Here is a 27,147-nt window from a genome sequence, read left to right as displayed (position 1 = left end):
GCCATTGACTTGGTGAAACATTGTGCAATTGGCAAATACTGAAGCGGTTACAGTAGAAACTTTTATCATGCGTTTGTTTTGGAATGTAATCTTATGTTTTCATTCAAACTTATCACAAAAAAGATTACATGTAGCCCCAGACTAAACCTATGGAACATTCTTTTGTATACATAATGATAAGTGTCGGATGCATTACTAACCCACAGTTACAGCACCCATTGAACACATGCTCTCTGTTTTGGATCATTTACCAGTTTTCCAATCTGAGACAGAGCCAGATGCATCGAGTATTAAAGGAAGAGCTGACTTTGCGAGGGAGCAGAGGTTCCATAAATTAAAACAACCTCAACCTCCCAGCCTCTGCATTAAAAGAGGTGCTGCTTGTTATCTTGTTCAGACATACCCCCCCACCTTCCTCAAAGGGCACAACCTCCTACTGCCAGCCATGGCTCAGTGGGTCACACTCTCACCCCCAACTCAGAAAGTTGTGGGTACGAGTCCCGCTCCAGAGACCGGGACACGGTGCAATCGGGAGGGAGTGCTGCACTGCCGGAGGTGCGGTCTTTGGGGTGAGGTTAAACCCCACCTGCCCTCTCGGGTGGATGTAAAAGGTCCAGTGGGCCACTATTTCGAAGATGAGCAGGGGAGTTCACCCCGGTGTCCATGTCAATATTGATCCCTCAACCGTCACAACAGGTTATCTGGTCATCATTTCATGGCGGTTTGGTATCTTGCTGTGCGCACATTTATGTTTCCTTTATTGCAACAGTGACTACATTTCAAAAAAGTACTTCACTGGTGGTATAGCATTCATGGATAGCCCAAGTTTGTGAAAAACACTACAGGAATGCAGGATTTCCTTTCTATTGCTAGGCCGGACTCTTGCTAGAGGGGGCAGTCATTCCGCTAGGTGACAGGTCAGTGAGATGGATCAGATTTTATCCAGTTCTGTTTGCTACTCAGTACAACAACAACAACTTGTATTTACATAGCACCTTTAGTACAGTAAAATCCTTCCATGGCTCTTCACAGGAGCTGCCTCAAACAAAATGTGACACCCAGCTGTGTCGAGGGACATTACAGATAGTAGCTGATCGAAAGATGCAATATAGAAGTGGTCTTTTTTTTTCTGTCTGCTACTTGTAACAAAATTGTAAATACAAACTTTATTCAAATATGTAGCATTTCCTACAAATAGCAAACAAGAATAAATTTTCAGTTGGCCCAAATGTCATTACTCTGCCTTTCCTTCTAACAGGATCAGTGTCTGAAAGGAGGAGTAAGGGGTGGAGAGGTGAAGTAATCCCTTTATAGTCTCAACCCGCTCTATCTCCAACTCTGTCATCTTCTCCAGCTCTACAACCTTCTGAGATCTGATTGGCTGGCAGCTCCGCAGGAGCGAGAGACCCGCACTGGGACCACAAGCAGCCCCCAGGTTCTCCGCCCCACTGCCCAGGACCAGGTAAATGTGGCGAGGGGCAGAGGTGGGGGGGGAGGGGTTGGGGGGAGGGGGAGGGGTCTCATGGTTAGGAGGGTAGGTTAAGTCTGTGGTCCGGGGTGGGGGGGGGGGGGGGGGGTACTAGGGTAAGGAGAATGGAGTGGGGGTCTTGATGGAGACACCAAGGGTGGAGGGAGCACCCGTAGGGGACGTACTGGGAGGGGGCAGGGTCTTGAGGGAGGTGACCCTCCCAAGGCCCAAGAAGGGTAAAATGCCAGGCTCCCCCCAGCCACCCCTGAACTCCACCCGCAGTGTCTGAAAGGAGTGATCTTGCAAATGGCTTTCATCACCCCACTGTTGGCAGCCATGCCTTCATCTACCTTTGCCGTAAGCCCTAGAATTCTCTCCATAAACCGCCCTGCCTCTCTCTCTTCTTTTAGATCAGACCCTACCACTCTCACCAAGCTTGCGGTCACCTGTTGCAGTCCCCTGCCGGGGTGGGGGTGGGGGGGGCAGGTGTAAAACTCCCCAGCTGGCCTCCCCGCCACCCTCCTGCTTGCCCCTGGACCTGTCCACAGTTTCTCGGGCCGGGGTGGGGGGTGCTAAACTCACCCTTGCCCCACATCCTCAAGTGGCCAATTATTGGCTATGGCTATTTATGGGGCGCTTCCCACCCCGGCCTCAAAATAGGTGTTGGGGGTGTGTGTGTGTGTGTGTGTGCCTCCCTCAACAGCGTCCCCCCCCTCCCCCAGGGTCTGTTCCCCACGGGTGTGCTCCCTCCACACTCAGCCTCTCCATCGAGACCCCCACTCCTCTCTCCCTACCCCAGACTTAACCTCTCCTCCCCACCATGAGAACTCCTCCCTCTGCCCCCCCCCTTCCCCCCGCACTTACCTGGTCCTGGACAGCGGGACTTAGTATGTGGGGACATCTTGTAGTACCAGCCCTGGCCACTGCTGCTGCTAGCGCTGCTGGGACTACGGAGCTGCCAGCCAATCAGATTTGCCACAGCTCTATGAGACCATCCCAAAACACCCTGCCCCTTATGCGGCCTGGTGTCAAGTTTTGTCCGATAATAAGCATCTTCTGACACTTTGCTACGTGCTGCAAGTTGTTGATTCAGATTTCAGTTTTTCCTTTGAATTAAAAAACAAACTACCCAAAGTTTTGTCTTTAACATTATCTGTACTGAGGATCTGGGAGGAATAACTTAGTGCGACACCAAAGTACCCTTTTAAACATAGGGTGAAACATTGTGGGCGAGGCCACGCTCTTAACTGGTTAATTAAATCATTTTCCCTTTAATCTGACAAACCACTCATCAGTTCAGATTATTTGTGATGACTATTTCGATTGACTATAATTACGTAATGACTTTGTTTTGATATGGAGATCTTAATTTTCCTTTAAAACGTTCAGTACTTTTTTCCTAATCCTATTTAGTCCCCACCTTCGAAAAGGACCTGATGGGTCAAATGGCCTTCTCCTGTTCCGTTACGATTCTGTGATCACAAGTGACCCAATTCCAGGCTCCCCACAAAGCAAACCTGAGGCCAGTCAACCAGGCAGAACTTAGACAGTGGCGTGTGGTGGCTCTGCTTTACGCCCTCTGTGATTTGCTGTAACCTCCTTCAGCCCTACAATCCTCCGAGCTCTCTGTGCTCCTCCAATTCAGGCCTCTTGCACATCCTGGACTTTAATCACTCCATCACCGACGGCAGTGTCCACAGCTGCTTAGGCCCTAAACTCTGGAATTTCCCCCCCAAAAACGTCCCTTCCTCTGTGCTTCCTCCTCGAAGAAGCTCCTTACAACCTACTCTCAGGCCAAACGGCGCTGACATCTCCCTAAATGGCCCAGTGTGAAATTTTGCCCGATAATGCTCAGTGAACGAGACAAGCTAAGGAGAGTGAGTGAGGTAAAAACAGGAGGGGAAATGTAAATCAGAGGCACAAATCTTCTTTTTTACATGAATGTGCAAAGCGTTAGAATTGAAGTAAAGGATTCAGAGGTACTAACTGAAATTGAGGGACACGGTAATGTTGCCTTGATCAAAACCAGGGGTGAGATCGGGGATTAAATATTGCAGACAAAATAATATTGGAATAAAAAAAGAGAGAAAATGCTGGAAGACACTCAGGTAGCATCTATGGAGAGACAGAGAAAGAATTAATGTTTCAGGTTGATGACCTTTCAGACAGAGGCTGCCAAATCTGCTGAATGTTTCCATCGTTTACTGTTTCCATTTCAAATTTCCAGTATTTTCCTTTTGTTTAAGGATAAAATTCTTGAGCTGTGGCACAGAGCGTGGCCAAGTTTCCAAAAGGGGCACCATGGAGAGAATTTGAGAGATATAAAACACGCACATTTTTACCACCAGATTACAGACTTCAAAAAAAAATGTTAACACACAATGACCGTGTGCAGTGTTGTGTGATCCTCCCCACGGCAACCACAGGGTCTGATACAGAACAATGACAGGGTTGGCAGTTTTAGCTTGTGTTTATTATGGTCTGTGACACACCTCAGAGCTGAGGTGTGGCACAGAGTACAGTCACCTCCATGAAGGACAAAATCACAAGAGATGCCGAATAAAAGTTCAAATTGTCAACATGTTGCGCAGGTAAATAAAATGCGAAACCCTGAACCCCAATGCAAGAACATTGACCTTCTTTTGCCGAGTCACCCACATATCAGATTCCAGTTGTGTTTAGTTTACCATATCTGACCAGGGAATTATTCCCACTAATGGGGATTAAATCATTGACCACAACAACAGCAACTTATATTTATGTAGCGCCTTTAATGTAACGAAAGGTCTCAAGGCATTTCACAGGAGCATTATAAAACCACCAAACCACCCAAGGAGACATTAGGGCACGTGACCAAAAGTTTGCTCAAAGAGGAAGCCTTTAAGAAGTGTCTTAAAGGAGGAAAGCAAGGCAGAGAGCCGGAGGGGTTTAGGGAGGGATTTCCAGAGCTTGGGGCCCAGGCAACTGAAGGCACGGCCACCAGTGGTGTAGCGATTGAAGTTGGGAATGCTCAAGTGGGCAGAATTAGAGGAACATTGTAGTTAGAGGGACGAAGACTGGCTACACCCTTGGCAGAGTGTCCTCTACTTTTCTTCAGATAGTGGCAACAAGGTCTTTCATGCCTAACTGACGGGGGCCTCTGTTTAACATCCCATCTGAAAGATGGCACCTCCGACAGTGCAGTGCTCCCTCGCTGATTATGTGCTCAAGTTATTGGAGTGGAACTTGAACTCATAGCTTTCAGACTCTGTGCTATCCACTGAGCCAAGGTGGATTAGATAGAGTACTATAGAGTTCCCTTGTTCTTCCTCCCTAAAGCAACACTAGCTACAAACAGATTGACAAAGTGATTCATTTCATTGCTGTTCATTTCCAACAATGAATGCCCTGAAAAAAAGTAACCCTTCCTTCAAGCAGAGGCATTTAACGCAACAAATACTGTTATATCAACAATGTCTTTATTGACCCCATACGTGCTGGTGAATAAATTGTGTGTTCTTCACAAGTGGGGAAGAACACTATCCAGCTCGGAAGTATTTTCTGTGCTTAATAATTCAGTTGGAATTCCAGGAAATTAGTCTGAGCTGTACCAACCAGTGAATTTTATAGATTAACGACTGAACTGTAACCCTGAAAACCCAGCTCTCTGACCAAGCTTTTGGTTGCCTGCCCTAAAATCTCCTTAAGTGACATGTCAAGTATTGTGTGGCAATGCTTCGGTGAAGCATTTTGTGACATTAAACAATGTGAAAGGCGTTATATAAATGCAAGTTACCATTGTATTGGAGCTACAAGTTATTAGCTCCTGTATCTCAATTACCAACGTTCACCCCTTTAAATCCCTGCTTAATGCCTCCCTGACAAGGAGAAACAGGGGCATCCCTTCCCCTCCCCACTCCCAGACACAAAGGCACTCCTTTGTTTACTGGGCATGACCAATGCCCTCACTAGAGGGCAAAGACTGGCTCGTGGTTAACCATCGATCAGTTCAAAGGTATCACGGAGGTTATTACTCTGAAGAGTTCTACACTCCCTGTACATGTAAAAGCCATTGCTCCATTTACCTGTTTTCTGTAGAGAAACCATTATCAACAGTCAAGCATTTATTGGGCCACAATTTGCTGGAATGGGATATGTTTTGGCCATGCCCCGTGAGTTAGACTTCTTCCTTCAGCTTGAAAATGTTTCAAGCCGTAACTCACTAGGAGCATGAGCTGATAACGGTGTAGTGAGGGCAACGGGGCATCTGGAACCCCAGTGAATGATAGGAGCAACTGTTTATCTCCTTAACCAATCAGATTTAAGGATCGAGGAAGAAACAGAGGAATGACGGAGAAGGAAATCAAGTGAATTAGAGTCAAGTCAGGGACAGAAAGAGAAATAAAGGGGGGGATAGGATGATTGGATTAAGAGCGAGAATAAAGAGACAAAAAGGAAAAGTAAGAGCAATTTAACTTGCTTCAAATCTCTGAGAATCTACTACCTGCAGGAATGAGATTGAACAGTTTCAATTCTTCTCATTTAGTTCCAGGAGACTGATTGCATTAACAATTATACTTTGTTAAAAAGATCCTTACGTTGTTAAGTTCTCAGTCCTAACTTTCTGTGGTGACTATAAAGGTCAAATACAGCAAGTTCTTAAAAATAATGGGGAGGTTGAGGGTGAGATTCCGTTTGTAGGAATCAAACAGTGCGAAGGCATAAATCAAACTGTGTATCCGGCCCAACACCTGAACTTGCTGGCTGCCTGATTTATAAATTAATGCCATGCATTATTAACACACCATTATTGTTCCAGCAAGATCTGGCCCAATCTTACATCATGTTCCCTCATCGAAGCATTCTCCATGTATCATGGACAGCTGCAAACCTTTACTAGAGAAACAGAAAATGCTGGAAACTCTCAGCAGGTCTGTGGAAAGAGAAACAGAGCTAACGTTTCAGGTCGATGACACGCACACTTCTGATGGAAGGTCACCAACCTGAAACGTCAACTCTCTTTCCACAGATGCTGCCAGACCTGCTGAGAGTTTCCACCATTTTCTGTTTTTATTTCAGATTTCCAGTACCTGCAGTATTTTGCTTTTGTATTAGTAGCGAAGCCTGAATAAAGTACATTTGTACCTTGAATGTTGCTGAAAAGGAAGACATGCTGTAGAAATTTGTCTTGGACTCATCAGGACAGACGCAAGAATGCCGAATTTCAAAGGGAGCAACAATTTATACTGCATAGAAAAGGATGATGATTAGTTCGCAATTTGACTCTGATTGGTCGAGGCATATGTATGTATATGTATATTATGCTATATATATGTATGTATGTGTGTGTGTGTGTGTGTGTGTGTGTATATAGTACACATATATATATATATATATATATATATATATGTGTGTGTGTTTATATATATTAACACATCCAATCATTGCACCTTTTTTGAATTAAACAAAAGCTTGAAGGGGGGGAGCAATAGAGCCCTGTGCATTCTCCATGGCAATGCCTTGACCAATCGGGGTCATTGGCCAAACAATTAGCACCTTTCACTGCAGTGTAAACTGCTGCTGCCTTTGAAATTTAGCATTCTTGTATCTCCCCGATGAGTGCAAGATGAAAAGCTTCAATAGCATCTCTCTTTCTTCAGCAATACTCAGGTTCTGTACTCCCAAGCATCTGTACCGATGTATCTCCAAGTCCCATGTACTAAATGTGGAGATCACTGGTTTACTTCACACACAAGGTTCCAGGGGAATAATCGTTCGACAAGTCTGTTTCTAATTGAACTTTAATTTCCCATGTTTCTTGTGGGTTTGAAGAATCTGCTCATTTGTAGCTGGATGCTCCCCCGGACTACACTCATGACATCGCTGGTGAGAGCGAATTGTTAAAAACTTGTATTTGCAGAGCATCTTATCATAGTCAGAGTTCATGGGTCCGAGTCCCACTCCAGAGGCTTGACACATAATTTAGGCTCTGGCACTCCCAGTGCAGTACTGAGGGAGTGCTGCACTGTCAATGATGCTGTTTTTTCAGATGAGACATTAGTTGGGGTGCTGTCTGCAGGTTGGGTGGGTATAAACGATGCCATGATGCTATTTCAAAGATCAGCATGGGAGTCCTCCCCTGGTTTCCTGATCAATATTTGTCCCTCAACCACCATCATAAAGAACAGGTTATCTAGTCATTATCAAGTGTGCAAACTGGCTCCCAGGTTCCCTTCAACAGTAATTACACTTAAAAGATACTTAATTGTCCGTAAAGCGCTTTGGGAGATGATGCGTATGTGAAGAGAGCTGTGTAAATGCATGTCCCTGTTTTTTGTTAGAAGGTTCCTTGAAATTGGGGACCTTTAGCATCCACTTGAACAGGCAGCTGGAGCTTTGGTGACACAGCTCATGTGAGGACAGCACCTCACTAACAAAGAGCAGAATCAGTCTAGATTATGTGTTCAAGCTCTGGACTGGGCCTTGAATCCTTAATGCTCTGACTTAGAGGTAACAGTACCAAAAACTGAATTAAGTTGGCATCTGAGTGCAATGTTCAGGGGAGTAGTAAAATGTCATACAAAGCAGTCGCTGGGCTGGGTTACTTCAGTGACTCTAGGCTGGGTGCTGGGAACTCTGCCAGAGTTCCTGCTGTTGACTTGACCTCTGCTGGAAAGTGGAAGTCAGGTGGGAACAAGAACGAGTTTGACAGTGCTGCCTTTCATGGAGAAATAGGCCAGAACTCTCTATCAGATGGGCAATGATCCCTTCGATGAGGTACAGGTAGAGCTGTATCGGAAGGAGCCATCGCTTCAGAATAGCAGCATAATGAAAGGAGGAAATTGGCAGGAAATAAATTTGAGTCCAACTTCTCTTTCCTCATTTCACTAACTTCTTGACCCTGACCTCCAGCCTTGCTGCACTTGTCAAAAAAATCAATAAGACATTTTTATCACCCTCCTTTCATATATGAGCAGTGATCTACCCTTTGACACAGTTCCATAGGCCAGTTTGTGAATCTCAGCTGGCAATTCAGAGGGATCTGGGTGTCCTGGTGCATGAATCACAAACGGCTAGCATGCAGATACAGCAAGTAATTAGGAAAGCTAATAGAATGTTATCGTTTATTGTGAGGGGAACTGAATATAAAGGTAGGGAGGTTATGCTTCAGTTGTACAGGGCACTGGTGAGATCACAAGATCACATCTGGAGCAGTGTGTACAGTATTGGTTTTCTTATTTAAGGAAAGATGTAAATGTGTTAGAAGCAGTTCAGAGAAGGTTTACTAGACTAGTACCAGGAATGGGTGGGTTGTCTTATGAGGGAAGGTTGGACAGGTTAGGCTTGTATCCACTGGAGTTTACAAGAGTAAGAGGTGACTTGATCGAAACCTTTAAGATCCAGAGGGGTCTTGACAGAGTGGATAAGGAGAGGATGTTTCCTTTTCTGGGAGAATCTAGAACTAGGGCTCACAGTTTAAAAATAAGGGGTCGCTCATTTAAGACAGAGATGAGGAGAAATGTTTTCTCTAAGAGAGTTGTGAGTCTTTGGAACTCTCTTCCTCAAAAGGCAGTGGAAGCAGAGCCTTTAAATATTTTTATGGCAGAGCTAGATAGATTCTTGATTGTCAAGGGGTTGAAAGGCTATGGTGGGGGGGAGAGGGGGGGGGGGGGGGGGGTGGTGGTGGTGGTGGTGGTGATGGTGGTGGTGGTGGTTACAATCAGATCAGCCAATATCTTATTGAATGGCGAGCAGGCTTGAGGGGCCGAGTGGCCTAACTCCTGCTCCATGTTCTTATATTCATATGTTCATAATTCAAAATATCACAGAATCTGACAGCACAAAGGGAGAAAGAGGCCTTTCTGCCCTTTGAAAGAGCTATCAAATTAGTCTCAATCCACCCCCCCCGCCCCTTCCTCAAATATCCTTCTGAATTATTCTACTTTAATTATTTATCCGATTTCCATTTTGAAATCCACTATTGAACCTGCTTCCACCGCCCTTTCAAGCAGCACATTCCAGATCACAACAACTGGCTACATGAAAGAAGTTTCTCTCCCTCCAGCTATTTTGCCAATTGTTTCAATTCTGTGACCTTTAGCTATTGATCTTCTGCCATTGGAAATTATTTTCCTCTCGCTTTACTCTGTCGAAACTTTGAACACCTCAATTAAATCTCCCCTTAACCTTCTTTGCTTTAAGGGGAACAATCCCAGCTTCCCCAGTCTTCTCCACATTAACTGAAACCCCTAAATTATGACTGTGGGACTTACGATATGTACAATGGCTTTTTAGTGTAATGCTACATGTGACCTTTACCCACCAGTGCCATCGGATGAGTTGTCAAAGTGGTTGACATTTCACATTTCATTGAATATTGATCAGCAGGCAGGAATGGCAAATTCATGCAAATTAGCAATATCCATGGTGCAATTGGTAATAGGGTGAGATGAGAGTGTAAGAGCCAGCACAAGCAAGTTGGGATGAATGGTCTGTTTCTGTGGTGTAAATTCAATGTAATCCTAGGCAAATAAACACATCCTCTACACAGCACTAACAATATATTCTAAAGCTCAGTAATCACAGATTTTTCACCTGTCAAGTTCTCCTACCACACCCCCTCATTTTATCTTCCGTTAAAATTCAAGTGTACAGCAATGGCTGCTTTCTCTCTCTCTCAACTACTGGATGCAAAAAGGGAATGGGATCATTTAGAGTTTGAGCTTCTTAAACTCTTCGAGGGTACAGAAACGCTATATAAATACTGCAAATATCCCCAATGTGTTTAACACCCACTTAATTACATAAATACACCACATAAGTAATGTGGCTATAAGAGTAGATCAGAGGCTGGGAATTCTCTGGTGATTCAGCAACCCCCCACTCCCCAAAACCTTACACCATCAGCAGGCACAAGTCAGGAATGTGATGGTATACTCTCCACTTGCCTGGATAAGCGCATCTCCGACAACACTCAAGAAGATCGTCACCATTCAGGACAAAGCAGCCCCGCTTGATTGGCAACCCATCCACCACCTTCAACATTCACTCCCTCCACCACTGACACACAGTGGCCACCAGCCCCCTTCAACACCACCTTCCAAACCCGCAACCTCTACCATCCAGGAGGACCAAGTGCAGCAGGTTTCCCCAAAAGCCACACACCATCCTGAAATATATAGACTTTCCATTGCTGTCACGGAGTCAAAATCATGGACCTCCCTCCCTAACAGCACTGTGGGTGTACCTATACCACATGGGCTGCAGCGGTTCAAGAAGGCGGCTCACCACCACCTTCTCAAGGGTAATTAGGGATGAGCAATGAATGCTGGGCCAGCGAAATCCACAGCCTGTGAATGAATTAAAAAAAAACAACCAACACTTTAATTATACTGCCAAACTAATAATTGTAATTTATTTATCAAGATATTTATGTTCAACAACAACATCCCATGTATTGATTTACGAATATATGAAATTGGAGCAGGAGTAGATCATTCAGCCCCTCGAGCCTGCCCCACCATCCAATAAGATCATGGCCAACCTGTTTGATTTCTAAAAGTTCATTTCTATTTGCTTGTTGCTGAAAAGAGAGACACGTTGTCGAAGCTTTTCATCTTGCTCTCATCAGGACAAACACAAGAATGCCAAATTTCAAATGATCACAACAATTTATACTGCAGGAGAAAAGCGTGCTGATTGGCTGACAAGTTGACTCTGATTGGCTGAGGTGTTCCCATGGAGAAGCAGAGGGGAACTATAAGCTCCCCAAGCTCCTGGGTAATTCAAAAAAAGGTGCAAGACTTGAATATATTCCTTTTGTTTGCAGGGAACTGCTCCCTGTGTCGCTTCGAGCAAGCATAAATGAGCCATGCTACAAGCTTGACTGATTATCTTAAATTCTTGAGTTCTTTTCAGCAATATTGAAGTTCTGTATCACCAAGTGGCTATTTCTATTTCTGTACTTAAACTATGTTTCTGTTTTGGCAAGCCAAGAAATTCCACAATCCAAATCTGCAATTTCCCACCCTCTAATTTAATGGGCAGAATAGTAAACGATGAGGATGTGTGACTTCTCTATCTGTTTATCAGAGTGCAAAAGTGGATAATTTTATTCACTGTCAGGTTTGTTTTATTTTTGACCATCACAAACCTAATGCGTGGAAACAGGTCACTCACCTCATTTATTTCCAATGTCAAAGTCAATCCTCAACAGTGGGAGAGATATAATTTACCCATGAAAGGGTTGAATCGAGAATGATCCAGCAGGTAACTGCACAGCAGGGAGCATTAGAGAGCCCAGCAAAGATCAGACGAACAGGGAGGCTAATGTAAGGAGATCAGGCAAACATCTTGGAGGGCACAGTTCTACTTGTTCGCTGTCAGGATGTTGAGTATCAGCAAGTTATTTGGTGATCAATACTACAGCTTAACCCTGCTGGACCCTTCCCAACATGTACATAATTGCTGAAATGAGAGAAAGATACTTACAGCTCAGAGGGAGGCCATTCGGCCTATCACGTTGTCAGATCTTTTCATCTTGCACTCTTCAGGCCAAACACAAGAATGCCAAATTTCAACCAATCCAAACAATTTGTACTACAGGAGAAGTGGTTGCTGATTGGTTAGCAAGCCAACTCTGATTGGCTGAGGCGTTGCCATGGAGAAAGCAATGGGGAGCTATTGGCTTCCTAAGCTCCTGGGCAGTTCAGAAAAAGTGCAAGGCTTGAACATATTCCTTTCGTTTGCAGAGAATGTGTTCCTATGTATGAATGTATATTGCTTCTAGCAAGTGTAAATGAGCCACATTATGAGCTTGGCTGATTATCTTAAATCGGTTGTTAGTGTAGCTATTAGCGCACTCAGAGTTGTTCAGCAAGTGCTGCCCAATTGCAGAATAAAATCGAACAGTTGATATTTTGTTTTGGGTTCTGTGAGCACGGGCTGGTTGAGTACAGTCTGTACGCTGCCTGTTACAAACAACTGAAGGAACATGTGGTTTGATTCAGCCAAATTATTGGGACATATGGTTAACAATCCCAGCATTCTCTGCAAACAAAAGGAATATGTTAAAGCCTGGCGCCTTTTTCTTTGAATTGCCCGGAGGCTTGGGAGCCTATAGCTCCCCACTGCTTTCCCCATGGCAAAGCCTTGGCCAATTAGAATTGACTTGCCAACCAATCAGCAGCTTTCTCTCCCGCAGTATAAATTGTTGTGATGGTTTGAAATTTGGCATTCTTATGTTTGTCCTGACGAGTGCAAGGCAAAAAAGATTCAGCAGCATGACCCTCTCTTAATCAATATTCAAGTTCTGCCCTACCAAGTGACTGTATGTACACAACTGTGCATTCACACAGTGGCATTGGCTAATAATTAACAGTTACAAAGGGGCTGTTTCTTCCCCCTCTCCTGTACAAGGGGAAAGGTTTCGGAAGCTCTGTTGGCGCACTTGGCTCAAGTGAGATCATTGCTCTAAAAACTGGATATTGGCTTCTCTGTACGTAATGTATTGACACCCCTCCCCCTGCCCAAAAAGCGAACACATTTCTAACAGTCAGAACAAAGTCCAGTGTGGTGGCGGAGTCATAAAACACACTGGGCCCACAGAGCATTGTGGAATGAACTAGTCTGTACTGATGATATAACTGTGGCTACACATCAGAAGTCTTTCTTTGGCTGTAAAGCACTTAGGGAAATTACACTAATTCTTTCATATTATTTCAGTGCCCTGTAGTTACAGCAGCACTTGTCGAAGCCTGGGTGTATGTCGATCGAATTTACAGCACAGAAATAGCTTATTCTGCCCAAGTGTCAGCTGCAGCTCAGCGGGTAGTACTCTCGGCTCACAGTCAGAAGGCTGTGTGTTTGTGTCCGACCGTATGTGTGCACACTTGCGTGTGTATGTGTGTGAGACAAAGAGAATGCGCTAAATCAAAGCTGAGCAGCTAGATGGAGAAGGAATGTAACTTCAAAATGAGGGTGGACCCGTGGTCGACAATTAAAATTGGAATGACAGCTGGCCAGGAAGTGGGATTTCCTTGAATGGTATTTACTTTAATGTCAGACTTCAAATTAACTGGAGCCTCAAGAACGAAAAGCTCTGGTCTCTGAGGCACAAGATCTCCCGGGACTGCTCTGGAAATCTAAACTTAGCTCCTCCAGTCAAGCCATAGAATTACTGTAACATAAACACGTTTGCCAATTGTTTGGCTGAGGAAAGAAGGGGTTAAAGGATAACATCTTGGGAGGGGGTAGTAGGCAGAACTCCGATGCATGGTGTGGGAATAGTTTTTTTTATTCATTCATTGGACGTGGGGGGGATCACTGGCTAGTCCAGTATTTGTTGCCCATCTTTAATTGCCCTTGAACTGAGTGGCTTGTTAAGCCGTTTCAGAGGGCAGTTAAGAGTCAGCCGCATTGCTGTGGGTCTGGAGTCACATGGAGGCCAGACCGGGTAAGAACAGCTGATTTCCTTCCCTAAAGAACATTAGTGAACCAGGTGGGTTATTTTCCAACAATCGATGTTAAATTTCGTGGTCACAGATTACTGAGGATCGCTTGCAATTCCAGTTTTTATTAATTGAATTTAAATTCCACCAGCTGCCATGATGGGATTTGAACCAGCGTTAACTGGATTACTGGTCTAGTGACATTACAGCGGACACCACCATCTCCCATGCAGGAAATGGACCATTCATGTTAGGAGTGGAGCACAGCAAAGGGGGAGGCTCTGAAGTGGGACACAGAGAGGGAGCAAGGGATCGAACCAATAACACAGATTTAGTGAGATCAGGTGGGATAGCACAATTACAATTGCAAAGGATATGACTGGCAACTATACCCAGGGTGTTCCCAAAGGTGTGGGCAAGGCAGAAACTAATTTGTTAACTTTATTATGCAATATTATTGTTGTGATCTGGAACACGCTGCCTGAAAAGGCAGTGGAAGCAGATTCAATAGTAACTTTCAAAAGCAAATTGGAAAAGGAAAAATTCACAGGGCTGGAGGGAAAGAGCAGTGGGAGGGGACTGATTGGATAATTCTTTGAGAGAGCCATCACGGGCATGATGGACCAAATGGCTTCCTCCTGTGTTGCCAGCCTCCAGCACCCTGTAAACCAATTGGACACAAATTCGGAATTTTTATAGCTCATCTTCTCAAATCAGCCTTCCAATGGGATAGCAGGGAGAGTGGCGGCAAAGACTGGTCTCGAGAGAATCATGCACGGACACCAGTTTGGTAACATTGTCCCATAAACACACAGTGTGAAATCCTGTTCTGAATGTTTTTGTGTCTGAATTTTTTTCCCTTAAAAACAAAGCAAATGCATTTATGTAGCACCTTTCACAAGCTCAGGGTAACCCAAAGCTTTGAACAACCACTGAAATATTCTGGTGGGAGTAGAGACGCCATTGTAACGTACACAGCAGCCAATACACGCACAGCAAGCTGCCACATACAGCAACGTGATGTTTGTCGTGGGATAATATTGGCCAGGACACAGGAGAGAACTCCCCTTCCTCCTCCTCAAATAACTTCACAGGGTCTTTTGCGCCCGCCTGAAAGGGTAATGTCTCATCTGAAAGACAGCACTTCCAACCGTGCAGCACTCACTCAGCGTTGCACTGGGAGCGTCAGCCTGAATTTTGAGTTCCAGTCTGCAGAGCGGGACTTGAATCCATGACCTTCTGACTCAGAGGTGAGAATATGACCACTGAGCCACAATTACACACACAAATGCAAAACAAAAAACATTCTGCACATTGTAAGGTCATGTTGCAACTGAAAGGAACTTTGAGAAACATGATTCACAGGAGTATAGGCAGTCAATGTTCAGTGCTGTCCAAACACTGCATGTACTTATAACCCCCAGTGTTACAGAGTTGCCTCTAGCTCCCCATAAATGCATCTCCAGTGTCTCATTTACCCATTCCCAATTAAACAAGCTCTCCTTGGGGTATCCTGTTTCCTGTTTCTCCACAAAATTTCAAACAGCAGCCTGTCTTTAAAATATAGTATAATGTGGAAAGCAGACATGTTCCCCACCTAACTGGTTTTAATCAACACCCACCTCTCTCCTGCATAATCCAGAAGGAATGAATAGCTTTTGTCTAGCCAGAGGCTGAAGACTACATTGCAATGACCTCTCACAGTTGTAATTTCAATTAGTTCCACACCATAAGGTGAAAGATTGTCTTTGAATCTTACCCATAAAACATGGGAAACAGCCAAGCATTTTCAAGGTAGCAAACTCCTTCCTACATGCTGCAACAGTACAGAAATCCCCATGACATTACAGTACATATTTTATACTCAGCAAGCAACCCACTCAAAGCTGCCTTCACCTCAAACTCGATCCTGTACATCAACAACCCGACATTTATACAGCGTCTTTAAAGCGGGGAATCATCCCAAGATGCTTCACGGGAGGTGTTATCGATCGAACCCCTGACACCAAGCCAGAAAAGGAGATATATTAAAAAAAAAGAATAAATAAATAAACATTTGCGCTAGAGCTGATTTAAGGAGGATCCTAAAGGAGGAGCGAGGGGATGGAGAGGTTTAGGGAGGGTAATTCCAGGGCTTTAGGAAACCAGGAAGCTGAAGGCACGGCCACCAATAGTGGGGCGCAGTTAAAATCAGGGGTTCTCAAGAGGCCAGAATCGGAGGAGAGTAGACGTCTCAGTGGGTTGTGGGGCTGGAGGAGATTACAGAGATGGGGAGGGGCGAGGTCATGGAGGGATTTGAAAAAAAGGATGAGAATTTTAAATCTGAGGCACTTATGGCCCAGGAGTTTAGCGTCAAAGTTTCATTATGATTAACGGCAAATCTTTCTCAGTAATATAATTACTAATCACTGCAAGGGCTTTGTAATGAATTTTGTATCCAATGCAACAGAAGTAATGACAAAAACTGCTGTATTTAATGCTTACCAATGATTATGATTTGAAAGGAATGCTGGGTTTTCCTGGCCATCTGATGAGAGACCAGGCCTCGGCCTGAAGCTTTCGGATGCTGGCATCTCGCTTCCTGCCATCCGAAGAGTTGGCCGGGTAACGCATCCCCGCCCACTCCGAGCACGCCACAGCCATTTCACGCTCGAGTCAGCGTTAAGCGGCTGCAGGCGGGGCTTCCATCCCTCGCTCAGGAGGAAGTCCCGCCTTAACCAGCTGCCGGCCAATCCGATTGCCAGGGGCTGGTGAGGGAATGCGGGAGAACGCCTGAGACTAAGTCTTTGGGGCACCAGAGGCCAAGGTAAGTTTAAAGGGTCCCAGGGTGGGGAGGGTAGGGAAGGCCTGACTGGGGGGAGGGGGGGAGGGGGGGAGGGGGGGGGGGAGGGGGGGAGGAGGGGAGGAGGGGAGGAGGGGGGAGAGGTGGGAGGGGGAGGGGGGGACGCGGGGGTGAGAGGGGGTGAGGAGGGGGAGAGGGGGTGAGGAGAGGGGAGGGGGGGAGAGGGGGTGAGGGGGGTTGAGTGGGTTGAGGGGGGGGGGAGAGGGGGAGGAGGGAGAGGTGAGGAGGGGGGAGAGGGGAGGGGGTGAGGGGGGAGAGGGAGGGAGAGTGGGGGAGAGGGGGGTTGAGTGGGTTGAGAGGGGGGGAGAGGTGAGGAGGGGGAGAGGGGAGGGGGGGAGAGGAGGGGGAGAGGTGGGTAGAGGGGGGAGATGGGGGAGATGGGGGGAGATGGGGGAGAGGTGGGTAGAGGGGGGAGAAGGGGGGAGATGGGGGAGAGGTGGGTAGAGGGGGGAGATGGGGGAGAGGTGGGTAGAGGGGGGAGATGGGGGAGAGGTGGGTAGAGGGGGGAGATGGGGGGAGATGGGGGAGATGGGGGGAGATGGGGGAGATGGGGGGAGATGGGGGAGAGGTGGGTAGAGGGGGGAGAAGGGGGGAGATGGGGGAGAGGTGGGTAGAGGGGGGAGATGGGGGAGAGGTGGGTAGAGGGGGGAGATGGGGGAGAGGTGGGTAGAGGGGGGAGATGGGGGGAGATGGGGGGAGATGGGGGGAGATGGGGGGAGATGGGGGGAGATGGGGGAGAGGTGGGTAGAGGGGGGGGAGATGGGGGAGAGGTGGGTAGAGGGGGGGGAGATGGGGGAGAGGTGGGTAGAGGGGGGAGATGGGGGGAGAGGAGGGGGAGAGGTGGGTAGAGGGGGGAGATGGGGGAGAGGTGGGTAGAGGGGGGAGATGGGGGAGAGGTGGGTAGAGGGGGGAGATGGGGGGAGATGGGGGAGAGGTGGGTAGAGGGGGGAGATGGGGGGAGATGGGGGGAGATGGGGGAGAGGTGGGTAGAGGGGGGAGATGGGGGAGAGGTGGGTAGAGGGGGGAGATGGGGGAGAGGTGGGTAGAGGGGGGAGATGGGGGGAGATGGGGGGAGATGGGGGAGAGGTGGGTAGAGGGGGGAGATGGGGGAGAGGTGGGTAGAGGGGGGAGATGGGGGGAGATGGGGGGAGATGGGGGAGAGGTGGGTAGAGGGGGGAGATGGGGGAGAGGTGGGTAGAGGGGGGAGATGGGGGGAGAGGAGGGGGAGAGGTGGGTAGAGGGGGGAGATGGGGGGAGAGGAGGGGGAGAGGTGGGTAGAGGGGGGAGATGGGGGAGAGGTGGGTAGAGGGGGGAGATGGGGGGAGATGGGGGAGAGGTGGGTAGGGGGGGGAGATGGGGGGAGATGGGGGAGAGGTGGGTAGAGGGGGGAGATGGGGGGAGAGGAGGGGGAGAGGTGGGTAGAGGGGGGAGGGGGGGGAGATGGGGGAGAGGTGGGTAGAGGGGGGAGGGGGGGGAGATGGGGGAGAGGTGGGTAGAGGGGGGAGATGGGGGGAGAGGAGGGGGAGAGGTGGGTAGAGGGGGGAGATGGGGGGAGAGGAGGGGGAGAGGTGGGTAGAGGGGGGAGGGGGGGGAGATGGGGGAGAGGTGGGTAGAGGGGGGAGATGGGGGGAGATGGGGGAGAGGTGGGTAGAGGGGGGAGGGGGGGGAGATGGGGGAGAGGTGGGTAGAGGGGGGAGATGGGGGGAGAGGAGGGGGAGAGGTGGGTAGAGGGGGGAGATGGGGGAGAGGTGGGTAGAGGGGGGAGATGGGGGAGAGGTGGGGGGAGAGGAGGGGGAGAGGTGGGTAGAGGGGGGAGGGGGGGGAGATGGGGGAGAGGTGGGTAGAGGGGGGAGATGGGGGAGAGGTGGGTAGAGGGGGGAGATGGGGGAGAGGTGGGTAGAGGGGGGAGATGGGGGAGAGGTGGGTAGAGGGGGGAGATGGGGGGAGATGGGGGGAGAGGAGGGGGAGAGGTGGGTAGAGGGGGGGGGAGATGGGGGAGAGGTGGGTAGAGGGGGGAGATGGGGGGAGAGGAGGGGGAGAGGTGGGTAGAGGGGGGAGATGGGGGAGAGGTGGGTAGAGGGGGGGGAGATGGGGGGAGATGGGGGAGAGGTGGGTAGAGGGGGGAGATGGGGGGAGATGGGGGAGAGGTGGGTAGAGGGGGGAGATGGGGGGAGAGGAGGGGGAGAGGTGGGTAGAGGGGGGGGGAGATGGGGGAGAGGTGGGTAGAGGGGGGAGATGGGGGGAGAGGAGGGGGAGAGGTGGGTAGAGGGGGGAGATGGGGGAGAGGTGGGTAGAGGGGGGGGAGATGGGGGGAGATGGGGGAGAGGTGGGTAGAGGGGGGAGATGGGGGGAGATGGGGGAGAGGTGGGTAGAGGGGGGAGATGGGGGGAGAGGAGGGGGAGAGGTGGGTAGAGGGGGGAGGGGGGGGAGATGGGGGAGAGGTGGGTAGAGGGGGGAGATGGGGGAGAGGGGGGAGATGGGGGAGAGGTGGGTAGAGGGGGGAGATGGGGGAGAGGTGGGTAGAGGGGGGAGATGGGGGGAGATGGGGGGAGAGGAGGGGGAGAGGTGGGTAGAGGGGGGGGGAGATGGGGGAGAGGTGGGTAGAGGGGGGAGATGGGGGGAGATGGGGGGAGAGGAGGGGGAGAGGTGGGTAGAGGGGGGGGGAGATGGGGGAGAGGTGGGTAGAGGGGGGAGATGGGGGGAGATGGGGGGAGAGGAGGGGGAGAGGTGGGTAGAGGGGGGAGGGGGGGAGATGGGGGAGAGGTGGGTAGAGGGGGGAGATGGGGGGAGAGGAGGGGGAGAGGTGGGTAGAGGGGGGAGGGGGGAAGATGGGGGAGAGGTGGGTAGAGGGGGGAGGGGGAGAGAGGAGGGGGAGAGGTGGGTAGAGGGGGGAGATGGGGGAGAGGTGGGTAGGGGGGGGGAGATGGGGGGAGATGGGGGAGAGGTGGGTAGAGGGGGGAGATGGGGGGAGAGGAGGGGGAGAGGTGGGTAGAGGGGGGAGGGGGAAGATGGGGGAGAGGTGGGTAGAGGGGGGAGATGGGGGAGAGGTGGGTAGAGGGGGGAGATGGGGGGAGAGGAGGGGGAGAGGTGGGTAGAGGGGGGAGGGGGAAGATGGGGGAGAGGTGGGTAGAGGGAGGAGATGGGGGGAGATGGGGGAGAGGTGGGTAGGGGGGGAGATGGGGGGAGAGGAGGGGGAGAGGTGGGTAGAGGGGGGAGATGGGGGGAGAGGAGGGGGAGAGGTGGGTAGGGGGGGGGAGATGGGGGAGAGGTGGGTAGAGGGGGGGGGAGATGGGGGAGAGGAGGGGGAGAGGTGGGTAGAGGGGGGAGATGGGGGGAGAGGAGGGGGAGAGGTGGGTAGAGGGGGGGGAGATGGGGGGAGATGGGGGAGAGGTGGGTAGAGGGGGGAGATGGGGGGAGATGGGGGAGAGGTGGGTAGAGGGGGGAGATGGGGGGAGAGGAGGGGGAGAGGTGGGTAGAGGAGGGGGAGATGGGGGAGAGGTGGGTAGAGGGGGGAGATGGGGGAGAGGTGGGTAGAGGGGGGAGATAGGGGGAGAGGAGGGGGAGAGGTGGGTAGAGGGGGGGGGGGAGAGGTGGGTAGAGGGGGGAGATGGGGGGAGATGGGGGAGAGGTGGGTAGAGGGGGGAGGGGGGAAGATGGGGGAGAGGTGGGTAGAGGGGGGAGATGGGGGGAGATGGGGGAGAGGTGGGTAGAGGGGGGAGGGGGGAAGATGGGGGAGAGGTGGGTAGAGGGGGGAGATGGGGGGAGAGGTGGGTAGAGGGGGGAGGGGGGAAGATGGGGGAGAGGTGGGTAGAGGGGGGAGGGGGAGAGAGGAGGGGGAGAGGTGGGTAGAGGGGGGAGATGGGGGGAGAGGAGGGGGGAGAGGTGGGTAGAGGGGGGAGGGGGAGAGAGGAGGGGGAGAGGTGGGTAGAGGGGGGAGATGGGGGAGAGGTGGGTAGAGGGGGGAGATGGGGGGAGAGGAGGGGGAGAGGTGGGTAGAGGGGGGAGGGGGGAAGATGGGGGAGAGGTGGGTAGAGGGGGGAGATGGGGGGAGAGGTGGGTAGAGGGGGGAGGGGGGAAGATGGGGGAGAGGTGGGTAGAGGGGGGAGATGGGGGGAGAGGTGGGTAGAGGGGGGAGGGGGGGAGATGGGGGAGAGGTGGGTAGAGGGGGGAGATGGGTGCAAAGGGGGCAATCGGGGTTTTGGACGAAGAGCCAGGAGTGAAGGGGGAAGGAGGCCCGGAGGCCACTGGACCTTAATGGGAAGCGCGGGGCGGAGCGGGGCGGGGGGCATCCGACTTCAGAAGGGGCTTCTGTTGGAGGCACCCTCCCTGCCCACTCCCCACCCGGGCTAAGTGCGTTGACTTGCAGGCTTCCCCCACGCAACTTCAATCCTCCCGCCAGCCTAAAAGCTGAGGCTGGCTGGGAAACGACCCTCAAATGGCCAATAATTGGCCACTTAAGGGCCTCAACTGGGGCACGGGCAGGGTCCGAGGCATTGCCCACCCCAGTGTAAAAATCACAGTGTGGTCAGGGTGGGCAGGAGCCCAGAGAGATTCCCGTGTCTTCAGCTTCACACTCCCTCCACCCCGCCCCATCGAAAAACCCACCAGTGGGAGAATGTAAAATCCCGGCCCTGGTGCTCAATTTATTTGTCCCTTTTTGAAATGCCGCATGTTAATTACTAACTCCACCCTTCCCACCCTAACCAGGACAACCTAAAACTCTCAATCTGCTGACTCCATCCTCCCCAACCCCCCCAACCACCCGAACGTGCTGGAGATGTTTGATCTGCTTTGAAAATTGACCTCAACTCCATAATTACAGCCGCAGGCACTGGAAAGATCAGTCAGCTGATTTATAGACATGAGTGATTTTCGTACTTTTCCACTCGAACTGGAAACCTACAACAGCCCAGTTGGAGATTCGGTCTGTCCAAATTTTGGTTGGACCTGGTGGAACATTTTCAGTTGGATTACACTCGACGCTTATACACCCGTCAGTGTCGAGCAGTTCCTGATGACGGGTTGAGAGTGCTACATAATATTAAAGCATTGACTCAAATGTACTTATCTAAAACACATTGGCCTCGTTAAAGTTACATTTATATACAGCACAAATCGTGGCCATTCGGCCCATCCTGTCTACGCTGGCTCTCCAAATGAGGAATTCACTGAATGCCATTCCCCCACCTTTTCCCCATACTGCACATTCTTCCCTTTCAGATAAGAATCCTCTTGAATGCCCCGATTGAACCTGCCTCCCCCACGCTCTCCAGCAACACATTCCAAATCCCAACCACTCGCTGTGTGAAAAGGTTTCTCCTCGTGTCGCCGTTGCTTCTTTTGACTTAAACCTGTGCCCTCTGGTTCTCGATCCACCCGCCAATGGGAACAGTTCCTCCTTATCTACACTGTCCAGATCTCTCATAATTTTGAATATCTTAATCAAATCTCCTCTCAGCCATCTCTTCTCCAAGGAAAACAGTTCCAACTTCTCCAATCTATCTACATAACTGAAGTCCCTCATCCCTAGGGCCATTCTCATGAATCTTTTCTGCATTATGTGGGTGTGCACATAAGTGTTTTACAAATACACATAGCCACAGGGGGCCATTCATGTCCTTGACCTGTTGCTTCATTCAAAAAGATCATGGCTGATCTATGACCCAACCTGGCTTTGCCCCACATCCTTAATACCTTTGGATAACAAAAATCTATCAATTTCAGATTAAAATTAACAATTGATAGAGCACCAATTGCTATTTGCAGAAGACTGCTCCAAACTTCCACCACTCTGCATGCATACAAGATTTTCCTAATTTCATTCCTGAAAGGGTTGACTCCATCGGAGGCCATGTCCCTTCATTCTCGACTTCCCAAAAGCGGAAAATGTCTCTCCCTATCTACCCCATCAGTTCCCTTTTTCCAGTTTGAAATCAGCATTGTTTGACCAGAGAGACAGAGACAGAGAGACACACACACACACACACACACACACAGACACACACACACACACACACACAAATGCCGCGCCCCCCCCCCCCCCACGCCGACTGAATGCTGCAATCAACGTCAAAAAGTTACTCCTCACAAGTTTGGCAAAAATGAAAATTCCCTGGCAATTATGAACCCACAAAGACACCAATTTCATTATGGGCCAAGAAAAATAAAAATTCAAGAGGAAAGGAATCCCACATTATCTACGAACATACCCAGGTTCAGTTGCCAGTCTTCCCCTTGAGTACCTGCTCCGTGCAAGCTATATTAGTATTCAGGTGTGGAGTAGTCCTAACCAAGGTGTCCCAGGCTTCATTCACTTCCTGGACCACTATTGCATCTAATTGATATCAATGTCTTGAACTCAGAAACAATGCAAACTGGTTAGCAAAGTTAGAAAGGGAAGGCATATCAGAGGAGGCTTCTCAGAATTCACAGAGCAAGATGGACAAAGTAAAGTTCTGTTGAAGGGTCATGAGGACTCGAAACGTCAACTCTTTTCTTCTCCACCGATGGTGCCAGACCTGCTGAGTTTTTCCAGGTAATTCTGTTTTTGTTTTAAGATGGACAAAGTAACTAGGAGGGCTGCAAAGGCAGCTAAGTGTAAAATAGTGGAATTTGAATCCATAAGCCCCTGCTATCCTCTGTCATTTTAGCACTCCATGTCAGTTATATTACTTTCTGCTGAAGGGTGCCTCTATGAAGAAAGGTCATACAGACTCGAAACGTTAACTCTGTTTCTCTCTCCACAGATGCTGTCAGACCTGCTGAGTTTTTCCAGCCTTTTCTGTAGATGTTTCAGATTTGCAGCATCTGCGGTATTTTGCTTTTATATTAATCTCTTGCCCAATTCTGTATTTAGGCGAGTGAAACTTAGCACTGGGAACCCAAAGTCAGGATATGCCATTCCAAATGGCCACACAAGTCTATTAGAGCCAACGTTAGCCAATCACCATGAGGAATGCAGCTGCGGTATGTACCATCTACAAGATGCGCTGCAGCAACTCACCAAGGCTCCTTTGACAACACTTTCCAAACCCACGACCCCTACCATCTAGAAGGACAAGGACAGCAGATAGATGGGAACACCGCCACCTGCAAGATCTCCTCTGAGTCACACACCATCCTGACTTGGAAATATATCAGCCGTTTCTTCACTGTCGCTGGGTCAAAATCCTTGAAATCCCTCCCTAACAGCACGGTGGGTGCACCCACACCACATGGACTGCAGCGGCTCAAGAAGGCGGCTCACCCACCACCTTCTCAAGTGGCAACCAAGGACTCATAATGGATACTGGCCTTGCCAATGACATTCACATCCCTTCTTTTTAAAAAATGATTCAATGTAGACATGATTTAGAAATCACCATTACTCAGAATGCAGGACAAATACATGAGAGAGCTCTCTCTCTGTCATGAATACTTAAAAACGCAACAGCAAAACCAGTTACAAAGTGTTCCCTTACAGCTTTACTTCCCACAGCCAACATGAAGGGAAATAATGGTAAAGCAGTAAGGCAACAATTTACTTTCTTGTCTTCCAACCTCTAAAAAGCTCAGCAACACGTTTTTGATGACACATCACCATTAACGGTACGCACACTCGGGTAATGAGCAGGAAATGCAGAATTCGATTCACCCAGACTGGAAACAAATGATCAATTAGGAGGTTGCTGGTGATAAACTGCAGGATCAAGCCATTCCACATACAGTACCAATTAATATAAATCAAAGTAGCAATCACCCTTTGGTAGAGAGAGAGCGGAAGGGGGTGGAGGGGGGAGGGGAATAAGAATTCCAGTCCTTCAGGACCTGTTTTAATGCTTATTAAAAATCAAATCTTACCGGAACCTCATATACCTCCTGGGTGTCATCCAGGAGGTGGACCTTGATGGGGACAAGTTTGCCAGAGGGTGAGTGGGGTGGTTTCTGACCAGGTTCCAGGGTGCTAATTCCAGTGTTCTCCTGTGATCCTAGCCTTGCCCCAGCAGTCTGAGGTGAATGGTGCATCAGCTCCACATCCGCCATCTTTACAGTAACAGCTGCCGGCTAGGAAAAGCAAGAAGGATGGAATAATTGAAATAAAGTTCAATACAATGTATTTTTCTACTGCTATCTGTTGTAACCTACAGCTGGCACAATGGAGGAGGCCATCTACATACAAGACAGATATAATCAGCAAGGTTTATGTTCAAGTGAATTTTCAAGTATGTTTGTGCATAGTACAGAACCAGGCCATTTCGACCCAGCTGGTCTATGCTGGTGTTTATGCTCAATACCAGCCCCTCCAACACCCCCTATCGACGTATCCTGCTATTTCTTTTCCCCTCACGTGTTTATCCGGTTTCCCCACGCTATTTACCCCAACCACTCCCTGTGCTCACGAGTTCACATTCTCAACACTCTCTGGGTAGCGAAGTTTCTCCCGAATTCCCGAGCGGATTTATCTGTGACTATCTTACGTTGATGGCCCCTGGTTCTGGTCTTGCCCACAAGCGGAAACACCTTCTCCAGGTTCACCCCATTGAATCTCCTTCCTTAATTTTAAAGAGCTCTGTGAGGGCACCTCTGTCTCTTATCCTTCCAGGCCTCATGTCAGGTCAGCTCATAGTTTAGTCTCTTTGCAGAAAGTCAACATGTCATATTATCTTACGAGAAAACATAGTGGGGCTGAAAAGGTTAAATTATGAGGACATCTTCTATTCTCAGGAGTGAAGAAGATTAAGCAGTGACACAATTGAAGTGTGTAACAACACCCCGCGTCTATATAGTGCCTTTAACATGGTGGAATGGCCCAAGGCACTTCACCAAAGCAAATTTGACACTGAGTCCAAGGAGATATCTGGGTATTTGAATTGGCCAAGAAGTTAGATTTTAAGGAGCGCCTTAAAAGGTGAGAGAGGCAGCGAGACAGAAGGGGTTAAGGAAGGAATTCCAGAGCTCAGGGCCCAGGCAGCTGAAGGCACAGTCGCCAACTATGGAGCAAAGAAAATAGGGGTGTGTGGGAGGCCAGAATTGGAGGAGCGCAAAGATCTCAGTGGGACAGAGGAGGTTACTGAAGATCAGTAGGGGAGGCCATGCAGAGATTAAGGAGAATTTTGAGTTTCTCAGCTTCCCTCACAGTGGTAGTAGCACCCCATGATTCACATTACAGAAATCAGAAGGTAAAAGGAAAAAAGATTTATGTGGACCAAAAATAAGGTTAAAACATTTGCAGGTGAGAGAAAGAACAACCAGGAATCAATATGATTGAAACTGAGAACTTGTAACTATCCTGACATCATAGATTCAGCACAGAAAGGAGACCATTCAGCCCATCGTGCCTGTGCTAGCTCTTTGAAAGAGCTCTCCCATTAGTCACATTCCCCTGTTCTTTCCCCATAAACATGCAACACTTTCCCCTTCAAGTATTTATCCAATTCCCTATCAAAAGTTCCGATTGAATCGGCTTCCACCGCCCTTTCAGGCAGCGTGTTCCAGATCACAGCAACTCACTGTGTAAAATAATTCTCATCTCCCCTCTGGTCCTTTCTTCCAACTTCCTTGAATCTGTGTCCCCTGGTTACTGACCCTCCTACCAGTGGAAACCATCTCTCCATATTTACTCTATCAAAACCCCTCCTAAGTTTGAACACCTCTACGAAATATCCCCTTTACCTTCTCTGCTCTGAGAACAACCCCGACTTCTCCGGCCTCTCCGCATAGCTGAGCAGTATTTGGAAATATTTTGACTGGAGCTATCTCAAATCAAAACGCAAACAAATTCAAATACCGTACGCCTATCCCATTAAGAAAACACAATGCAGTACATTGACAGTTGGAACACTTTGAAGGTTTTCTGTGTGACAACATTTTAATTGTTGGTTTAATTTACTCAAAAGATCAAAGTGCTTTGTTTGCTTGATTTATTTAACAGCGTTGTTTCTATGTTATGAAAGGAATGGCTGGTGTCATCACACAGTTAGATAGGATATCTGGCACAAAAACAGGCCATTCAGCCCAACCAGTCCATGCTGGTGTTTATGCTCCACTCAAGCCTCCTCCCATCTTTCCTCATCTAAATATATCATTGTAACCCTCTATTCCCTTCCCCCTCATGTTTCCCCTTAACCGCATTCACTGTTCAGTTCTCCAGGGCCCTAAGCTCTGGAATTCCCAACCTAAACCTCTCAGTCTCTCCACCTCCTTTAAGACGCAGCTTCAAACTTTCCCTTTTCAGCCAAGGTTTTGGTCACTTGTCTGAAAAAATAATGTGGCTCGGCGTCAAACTTTGTTCGATTACGTGCCGATGAAGCACCTTGCGGCCATTTGTTATGTTGGAGGTGCTATGTCGAAATGTCAGTTGCTCTTAATGTAATAGTGGGAGGCATCAACACCTTAAAGGGGTAATTCCTTCATGAAAAATGATTCAGGAA

The 27,147-nt window shown here is 48.9% G+C and overlaps 1 protein-coding gene across 4 annotated transcripts in view; it reads right to left on the bottom strand.

The window, feature by feature from the left end:
- The window catches only part of farp1 (FERM, RhoGEF (ARHGEF) and pleckstrin domain protein 1 (chondrocyte-derived)), a 318,851-nt gene that overhangs the window by 275,596 nt on the left and 16,108 nt on the right, over positions 1 to 27,147 (bottom strand). For all 4 annotated transcript variants that reach the window (XM_041199861.1, XM_041199862.1, XM_041199863.1 and 1 more), the window contains exon 2: positions 24,578 to 24,781. In XM_041199861.1, coding sequence (XP_041055795.1) covers positions 24,578 to 24,760 — 183 coding nt within the window. In that variant the 5' untranslated portion in view covers positions 24,761 to 24,781. The remainder of the gene's footprint in view (positions 1 to 24,577; positions 24,782 to 27,147) is intronic.

The sequence above is a fragment of the Carcharodon carcharias genome, chromosome 11 (genome assembly GCF_017639515.1).
Source record: "Carcharodon carcharias isolate sCarCar2 chromosome 11, sCarCar2.pri, whole genome shotgun sequence".
Classification (NCBI taxonomy): Eukaryota; Metazoa; Chordata; class Chondrichthyes; order Lamniformes; family Lamnidae; genus Carcharodon; species Carcharodon carcharias.
The sequence above is the reverse complement of the archived record's forward strand: the minus strand, read 5'-3'. Positions and strand labels throughout refer to the sequence as shown.